Source organism: Solanum tuberosum, unplaced genomic scaffold (genome assembly GCF_000226075.1).
Source record: "Solanum tuberosum cultivar DM 1-3 516 R44 unplaced genomic scaffold, SolTub_3.0 scf00623, whole genome shotgun sequence".
Taxonomy (NCBI): domain Eukaryota; kingdom Viridiplantae; phylum Streptophyta; class Magnoliopsida; order Solanales; family Solanaceae; genus Solanum; species Solanum tuberosum.
Window position 1 is genome coordinate 31,004 of NW_006239550.1, and position 8,951 is coordinate 39,954.

Below are 8,951 nucleotides of genomic sequence, written 5' to 3' on the forward strand. Positions count from 1 at the left end.
ACGATTTTTAAAGTTATCAGTAAATTTTATTTATACATTAAAATTATTGCTTATTTTAATTGAACATATAAACATATGATGAAATATTTGTATTTGTAATTTTAATTAAAATTTTGAATCTTTTTGTGTGTGTCTACTAAAAATATGTTATTTTCTTTCGTTAGGTAAATTAGTCTTAATAAGTTATAAAACCTCAATCATGTTCCAATTGAGTATGATTTGTATAACTAAAACAATACATTTAAGTGATTAATTTATTTATGTAATAAGCATTTGACATTATGCACAAAAATGATTTTTAAAATTTGAACAGAAAAAATCTAATAGAAACAGTTTATCATATATTCATATGTTTAATTAGAATAAATAGTAATTCGAGTATTTAAATGAAATTTTCGAACCAATTCAAGGAGTTTTGTGCTCAAACATCTACTACATATCTTAGATAACAAATTTTAAAAATCTTTCTTTCTTAAATTTCGCATCAAGTCAAACTAATTTATATAAATTTTGACATGTACTAAGCAAATATCTTAGTTTGAAAACAAACATGCAAATCAAAGTGGTTAAATAATGACAAAAAATCCTTAAAATATTAAAGCATGTTGTGTGATAGAAATCATAATCAAAACAGCACAAGTGTCCAAAAATGGAAATAAAAAAAATAATTGATGAAAAAACATCAAAATAGTACGAGAATTTGCAGAAAAAAAGGCCCCCACATTCACACAAAACAGCATTTCAATTTTTAAAATCAAAATTTTATCCAAAGATCATAACGTATACTTCCACAAAAAACAGATCTATTTTATCTAAACAACACATGTGGTGAAATAGTAAGATCATTCAAAATTTCAAATTCGAGTTCCGAATAATTAGAATTTTTTTTTTATTAAAGACTGGTTTTTCTTTAAATAGCATTATTAAATTATATGAATTAAGATTAGTTGGATTTCTATATCAGTATTAAACATCAAATAGAAACAAAATAAAAAATTATCGTTTACATATATAATTAAATTAAAAATAACCGGTGAATATATACATTTGACTATTTGTATAATGAGTGTATGTATAAATATTGATTAAAAAAAGTAAACAATAAATATGTTTGACTATTAGTGTAAAGATTTTTTTTAGCTTCTAATATCATATTTCAACATACTATTCATACTTTCGCAAGATAGAAAAGACACATATCATTGTCTTTGAACCCTACTTGTGAACTATGTTTATTGGTATGTTTTATTTTCAACATATTCATCCTCTTTACTTTTACAAGATAAATAAGATGGTATGCACATCGTATTCTTTGAACTCCACTTGAGAAATATGTTATTGTTGTATCTTATTTTCAACATATCTAGATTTCTATTATCGCAAGATAGATATGACTATATATATATCACCATTCTTTGGACTCCACTTATGGATAATATATGTTATTGATGTATCTTATTCTAATATATCCGACCTCTCTACATTTGTAAGATTGATAAGATTGTATACACATCGTCTTTTCTAAATTCCACTTATGAAATATGTTATTGGTGTGGCTTATTTTCAATCTATCTTACCTCTCTAAGTTTGCAAGATAGATAAGATTGCATACACACCGTCTTCTTTAAACTCCAGTGTGAAATATATTATTGATGTGTTTTATTTTCAACATATTCAACCTCTCTATGTTTGGTAGATAGATAAAACTAAACACACACCGCATTCGTCTAGACCTATCTTACACATGTGTTTGTTATTGTATCTTATTTTCAATATATCCGATCTCTCTACGTTAACAAGATAGATAAAACTGTATACACATCGTAGTTTTGTGGACCCCACTTGTAAAACATTTTGTATCTTAATTTCAAAAGTTAGCAAGAAAAGTTTGAGCATATATCTCTACACTCTCTTTTGTAGTCCACATTACACAGCTAAGAGCCAAACAAATAGAGAGAAGAAGCCAAAGTCAGAAAAAGATTAGGTACTTCATCAACCAGAGCAGGTGACCTTGAATACTGTGCCATAAACACTAGTACTACTACTTTTTTTTCTTCTAATCCTTGTTTCTGTAATGAATGAATGGTGGAAAATTTAAATGTTCCAAAATCTAACTTACTTGCTGTATCTTTTCTTGGTAAGACCAAAACCCCAATTACATATTTTCTCTTTTTTCACTTTTTTTTTTCTTCTTTTATGGTTTTTTCTTTTGTGGGGTTTTGAAAAGTTTCATACTTTTGATTTTGTATATGATGGAGTACTACAATGTCATGATGACAACTTTTTTTGAACTTTTTGGAATGTAGCATTATGAAAAAAAACTTTTTTTTTTTTTGGTTTAGAAGAAAGATTTAACAGTGTTTTGTCTATGTTTTGAGCTTGATGTCTCACTAAAGTTCTCAGCTTTACAGTTTGCAGGGGGGATTAGCTTAAAAGTAAATAAAAATGGAATCTTGAAGAGTTTCAAGAACTCTTTCTGCTCGTCTTTTTAAGCTTTTTTTTGAGTGTCATGTGTGTTTATTCCCGTTTTTAAAAAACTTGAATTGCATTGTTTGTTGTTTGTTTTTGAGACATTTTCTTCTTACTCTTCTGTTTTTCATTTTATTATTTCAGTTTTGAAACATTCATGTTAAGCTTATCTGGATCTGTCTGACTTTAAAGATTTTGCAGAGAAGCAAGGTGGGGTTTTTTTTTTTAACACTATTTTTCAGTAATTTTGTTTTTTCTTCATATTTAGCTCCTGTTTGACCATAGATTTTGAAGAACTTGAAAATTTGAGTTTTTGATGTTGTGATTTTTGGAATTTAATGGTCAAATGCTAGCTTAATTTGTTTCAAGAATCTATATTTGAAGAAGATGATAGTTAGTATACTGTAGCCTGTAGGTGCCCCTTCATTAGGCTAAAATGGAGGATAATTTATGTCTAGTTGAAGACTGCCTTAAATTGAGGAGTATATGTTTTTACCCTTTGGCCCTACTGTCCATAGCCTCATTAAAATAGTCCTATATTTTGAATAGTTTGTGAACTATGAAGGGTAAAAAATCTTATGCAACTTGTCCTTTGTACTGTTCACTGTATGGTCCTTGTGACTGCAATTAAAATTTGTACCAAACTCACCTTATTATTGTTGAACATTCAATGTGGCTAAGTGAACCAAGACCCCCTTTTCTTTTCTTTAAGTTATTCCCATGTTACTATGACAAGTTTCTGTTCATCTATTTTTGGAGGGTCAATTTTCTTGCCTTGACATAACTCGTAAAGTTGTTGTCACGTGATTAGGAGGTCACGGGTTCGACTCTTCTCTGCACTCGCGTATCGCGAAGGAGTCTTAGTGCATTTATTGTTTACTTACATTGGATTCCCTTAATTTCATTCTACTATATGAGTGGTCTTTAGTTAGAGTATAATGTTTATGTAATCTTGCAGTGTTAGTGGGGCAGAGGGCATTGAACAAGAAAAATCTTCTTGCCACCAAGATTTTACTTTTGTGGGCCTAAAGGTTGTTGAGATATGCAGACCCCAAAAGCAAGGTAACTTCAGTTGGCATTTATGATTATTTAGTAAATCAAAAAATGGACTTATCCTGGCTGGAATTCATGGAGTTGTTCTTGTAATGGTAATGAAATGGGGCCCCTTTTGAAGCTATAAGTTTTAATGGTGACATATAAACTTTTTTCCTAGGGAAAAAATGACAGCTTTTGTTTTTTGATATTTTCTTGTAAAGTTTCTCTTAAGGGTGTGTTGAAGGTTAAGAATGGCAGGGTGAGTTTATGATTATAAATCTTGAATGTTGTGACTGAAAAAAAGGATGTGCTTTAAATGTGTTCATATCATTAAAGAATTCTTGAAACTGATATCTTTTTGCCATTAAATATAGATAAGAATGATATAATGATTTTTCTATTTGTGGTTAAGTGATTTATGATAGTAGTAAATGTTGTGCAAAAATTTTGTACTATTTGAACATTGCGAAGTAGTCTAACTAATATTCTTGTTTCATTTCAGTAGTTGTGTTCTGAACTTTTCTTTTATTTTTTCATTTGGATAACAGAAACAGTTCCTCTGAAGTGCCACAGAAGAAATCTCCGCGAGGCAATTCGTCAGAAGTGCCTCTAAAGATTTCTCCTCGGGCTGTGAGATCTCGAGAAGTGCTTCAAAAGGTATCTCCTCGAGGTGTTCCTCAAGATGTGCCTCATAAAATTTCTCCAAGAGTTGTGCGCCGCCTGAAGACGGGGGCATCAGATTCTGATTCTGCATCTTCTCCTCATGTTAATGGTAGGACACCAAAAGAGAGAAGGGCTAAAGTCACCGAGCAGAAATCGCCGAAAAAATTGGAGTCAGAGGTAAAATTCTACAAATTGACTTGGCTTAAACTGAAACTTTTTGGAATTGCATCTTTATAATTTAGAGAATAGAATGGAAAGATGTTGAAAAGAAATGATTGTTTATGTTTGAATAATTTTTAGAGTGACAAAAAGGGTAATTGAGAGAAGGGGGAGGGGCTTAATCTCTACTGTGGTGACGAAGTTTTCATTGTGCCAAAATTGCCCTTGCTATTAAGAATGATAGATTATACATTTATTTGATTTGATGCACTTGAGTTGGCGGTCTTTTGGAAACAACCTCTCTACCTCCACGAGGTAGTGGTAAGGTATGCGTACATTTTACCCTCCCCAGGCCCCACTTGTGGGATTTCACGGGGTATGTTGTTGTTGTTGATGAACTTGAGTCTAGGGTTTTTTGGAAACAGCCTCTCTACCTACATGAGGTAGGGGTAAGGTCTGCGTACACTCTACCCCTACACCGGGTATGTTGTTGTTGTTAGTGCCAACAAACTTCTTCTATTATGATATAAAGGTTTAGATTTGACGATACTGATGTGCAACTCCTACCATTTCGTTTCCTCTAGATGCGGCATTTTCTTTTGTCTGTGTTTTGTCTTTCTTTTATTAAAAAAACATTGCAAAGAGTTTGAAAATGCATTTCCAGTTCTGTTTGAATTGCCAGAACATAAGCATTGAGTCATTGACTATCAACTTTGTGCTCCAGGGCTGTGTCCAATTTGCTAAGATAAATTTAGAATCTTAATTCTCATTTGCCCTCAGTGTCATCGATACCTTTTTTGTGCCCTTATTAGGCTTTCCAATATCTGTAATACTTCACAGTTGATTTTATTAAGCGAGATTGCTTCAGTGTAATAGCCTAAAATTGATCCTTGATGGCCATCAAACTGAGTAAAACTATTAGATGTCATCTTTTCTATATCATTTTATTACAGATATCATAATATTGCTACTCTAGACCATGCTCACCAGTTCACAATTCTGGATTTCTTTGAGTGGCATCGAATCTTTTGTATGCTGCAACTTTTTCTTGATGTTGCTGTCCTCATTTGATTTTGAAGGTTCAATTTTTGAATGTATTTTCTTGTGGTTGTCTGGTTGACAATGAAGGTTTAGCAGAAGTAATTTGTCACTACTCGATATAAAAATCGTTAAGATTTGTTCTCTCTTCTGCTGATAATGTGCTGCAAGTGTGACCATGTTCAACAATATGGTTTCATATAGTCGGATTGCCATTAACGTTAATCACATTTTATCAAGTTTGTTTTACTCGATCCTGTGTTGTTTTATAGTTTTTTTTACCTATATGTGCATCTATATCCTAAATCATTTTCTTTGTTATTTAAAGAAGAAGGGCTCAAGCAAGGTTACTGAATTGGAGTCCCAAATCACTCAGCTCAAAAATGATCTCAAAGACAAGCTAAACTCCTCAGAAGCATGCAAAAAGCAAACTGAGGTAGAGGCAAAGGAGTCAAAGGAACAGTGTGCAGTATTGTCCTCTGAACCAGACCAGTCCCCGAAACAGCTTGTGAATCAGCCTTCTTCTGAGAGTACATGTCCGACTGACCACCAAAAGTCTTCCGAGGATCTGACATTGCGTTCAGAACTAGAGACAATCCAGAAACAGCATTCAGCTGACTCAGCTTCATTAGCTTCTGCCTTGAATGAGATAAAGGAACTAAAGACTCAGCTGGAAACTGTTGCTATATCTGAGGCTACCAAAATCAAGGACGCGGAAGCAGCCCAAGCGGAACTCCAAAGCTTGAAACAGAACTTGTCGGATACACTTTTGCTTCTGGAAGACATGAAAAAACAACTAAAGGATAGCAAAGATTCCGAAGCTCAGGCTCAAGCACTTGTTACTGAAACTCTGTTGCAACTGGAATCAGCAAAGAAGATTGTGGAGAGCCTAAGGTCTGATGGTAATAAAGTTGTGGAAGCATACAATGCTTTATCTTCCGAGTTGGATCAGTCGAAAGCACGTGCAAGTTCACTGGAAGACCTTGTTTGCAAACTCCAATCAGCTACTGGTAATGTTGGTGAAAGTGAAATTGTCGAAATTGATGAAAGTAAGGAAACAATTGAGGCAGAACTGTCTTCTCTGAAATCTGAAGTTCAACGTCTGAGGGCTGATCTGAAAGCAGCTGACATCAAATACAACGAAGAGAAAAATCGAAGCACACTTGAAATAAGAAGTGCCTATGAGTTAGTGGAGCAAATCAAGTCAATGTCGAAGCGTAGGGAAGATGAACTCCAGGGAGAATTACAAAACTTCAAAACACAAATAGAGGAGTTGAAGGCGAATTTGATGGACAAAGAAACTGAATTGCAAGGTATTTGTGAGGAGAATGAGAATCTTATCATGAAACTAGAGAACGCGCGATCTGGAAAAGGAGAAAATGTACTCGAAAAGGAGCTTCAAAGATCAAGACTTGATATCGAAACTCTGAAGGCAAATCTGATGGATAAGGAAACCGAGCTGCAGATTATTTTAGAGGAAAATGAGATCCTGAAGTCAGAAACTGACAAAAAAGAAAGCAATAGAGGTAAAGTGAAGGATGAAGTTGCTACTGAACTAGAGGCTGCAAACACTGCAGAACGAGAAGCTCTCATGAAGCTCGGCTACATGAATGAGGAGGTTGATAAAAGTAACCGACGGGTGGCTAGAGTAACCGAGCAATTGGATGCAGCTCAAGCTTCCAATGCAGAAATGGAAGCTGAACTAAGAAAGTTAAAGATTCAGTCAGACCAATGGAGGAAGGCTGCAGAAGTAGCAACCGCGATGCTATCAAATGGCAATAATGGGAAGCTCATGGAAAGAACCGGATCAATGGATAGTCCTTTCAGTCCTTGCAAGATTAGCTCACCTTACTTTGAGGACATGGATGAAGATCTAATGAAGAGGAAAAATCCAAATATGCTTAAAAGGATCGGCGAGTTATGGAAGAAGCCACTGAAATAGGAAAAAGTACGCGGAAAAGGTACTCTTATGTGATGATCCTTGAACTTAACCTCTTAGTTTATGTATTTGAAACAAAATCAACTGAACTTCTTACTTATTGTAATCATATAGAAGCTCTGCTCAGCCTAGAACTGAGTCTAATGATTGTTCAATTCTGTTGCTCTTTCTTTCATGTTTTCTTGAGTATCATCTAATGCAGTTTGTTAATATTATTTCTAAATGCTCTTTACTGATTTTGAGCTACTGTGATTCATGCTGAATGGTTAGTCATTTTTTAGCATAATACATCGATAGACATCTTAATTTTTGCCCTTTACAACTTAACACTCCAATTTTGAGAATGCACGTCTAGACATCTCAACTTGTCCCACGATGTGTTTCGTGGACATCTGGTGCCGATGGGGCATAAATTTTGGTGGTGTCTAGAAGATCAATATGTAAGTTGGAGGGTTTAACTGACATAGTGGAAACAAGTTGAGGTGTCTAGATGTGCATTTTCAAATTTGGAGTGCTTAGTTGTCAGTTGAGGCCAAGTTAAGGTACTTCATCGATTGCAATATTGCATCTTGCTATACAACATTGAGATGAAGTATCTTCACTTCTATGTTAAATTGCACTTGTAGCGCCCTAAAAACTACAACGTATGAGTATTATCGGATTTAACTTATATACCCCGAGAGTGCAAATAATTTTTACACTTGATCCAATTGTATTTTCAAGTTATTAATTAATTCCATTTATTATGAACGCTTAGCTCAAATTATTTTTCAAGGGATTTTTGTAAAACATCTTTTAAAAGATTTTTTTGCATGAAAGTTGAACTAGTTAGGAACTTGTAGTCCAAATACCAAAAGCAAGAGTATAACGAAACTAGATCTTACTTGTGGGATTACATTGGATATGTTGTCGTTGGTTAAGTTTCTCTCGTGTTCTATCTTGTTTCCTTGACATGCAAGTGTATGGATTAAACAAAACTTTGAGCTAAAAGCACACTTCATGTTTAGCCTAAAATTCGTTTATTAGAAAATCCAATTGAATTTATTTGGAAGATAACGTTATATACGGGAAAACTACCTTATTAGACATGTATCTATACTTTCAAATAATTACGCTAATTAAGAGTTTCCTACCATATATTGAGTAAGATACATTTAGATACATGTATTTTTGCTATCAAATTCACTAAAATAGGGAGGTAGGCGAGATGGTCATATATCTCAGATATATTCAAATCATACTAGACAGGGGCGGACCCACGTAGTCAGTTTTGGGTGCTTGAGCACCCATTGACTCCAGAAAAAAATTTGTATATACATATAGAAAATATGATAAATACGTTATTAAATAAAAATAAGCACCCATAGAACACTAGCAGTCGTGGGTGCGCTGGTTACACTTGGAAAAATAATGCGCGCGAAGCATATGGGCGAGGGTTCGAATCCCGTCAGCCCCATTCTTTTTTTTACTTTTTCCAGCGAATTTTGCACCTTTTATTTTACTTTTCCTTTTTTAATTAAGGGCTTATTTTACTCCGAATTTTGTACTTGTTTTGACTTTTCCTATTCTTAATTAGTTTAGGGTGACTAACTTTTTCTTTCTTTTTTATTTTTAACTTTTTCTATGTTTAAAACTTTTTTCACTGCCC

At 33.6% G+C, this 8,951-nt stretch overlaps 1 protein-coding gene across 11 annotated transcripts; it reads left to right on the top strand.

Annotated features, from left to right (window-relative positions):
- Positions 1 to 1,891: 1,891 nt before the first annotated feature.
- Positions 1,892 to 7,518, top strand: LOC102600795 (interactor of constitutive active ROPs 3-like). 11 transcript variants are annotated; one of them, XM_015304867.1, is made up of 5 exons: positions 1,892 to 2,005; positions 2,614 to 2,679; positions 3,428 to 3,531; positions 4,053 to 4,344; positions 5,696 to 7,518. In XM_015304867.1, exons 3-5 carry the CDS (start codon positions 3,512 to 3,514, stop codon positions 7,304 to 7,306), a joined length of 1,923 nt encoding a protein of 640 aa, XP_015160353.1. In that variant the 5' UTR covers positions 1,892 to 2,005; positions 2,614 to 2,679; positions 3,428 to 3,511; the 3' UTR covers positions 7,307 to 7,518. The 11 variants fall into 11 exon arrangements, with proteins under 11 accessions (XP_015160353.1, XP_006366393.1, XP_015160348.1 ...); XM_006366331.2 differs by having other exon boundaries at positions 1,892 to 1,984; positions 5,693 to 7,518; XM_015304862.1 differs by having other exon boundaries at positions 1,893 to 2,035; positions 5,693 to 7,518.
- The last annotated feature ends 1,433 nt before the right edge of the window (positions 7,519 to 8,951 follow it).

Excerpts from the sequence above, each read along its gene's own strand:
- LOC102600795 (XM_006366331.2), top strand. The coding sequence starts at position 3,512 with ATGCAGACCCCAAAAGCAAG. Across the intron at positions 3,532-4,052 it reads ATGCAGACCCCAAAAGCAAG|AAACAGTTCCTCTGAAGTGC; the intron begins GTAACTTCAGTT and ends TTTGGATAACAG. Across the intron at positions 4,345-5,692 it reads CGAAAAAATTGGAGTCAGAG|AAGAAGGGCTCAAGCAAGGT; the intron begins GTAAAATTCTAC and ends TGTTATTTAAAG.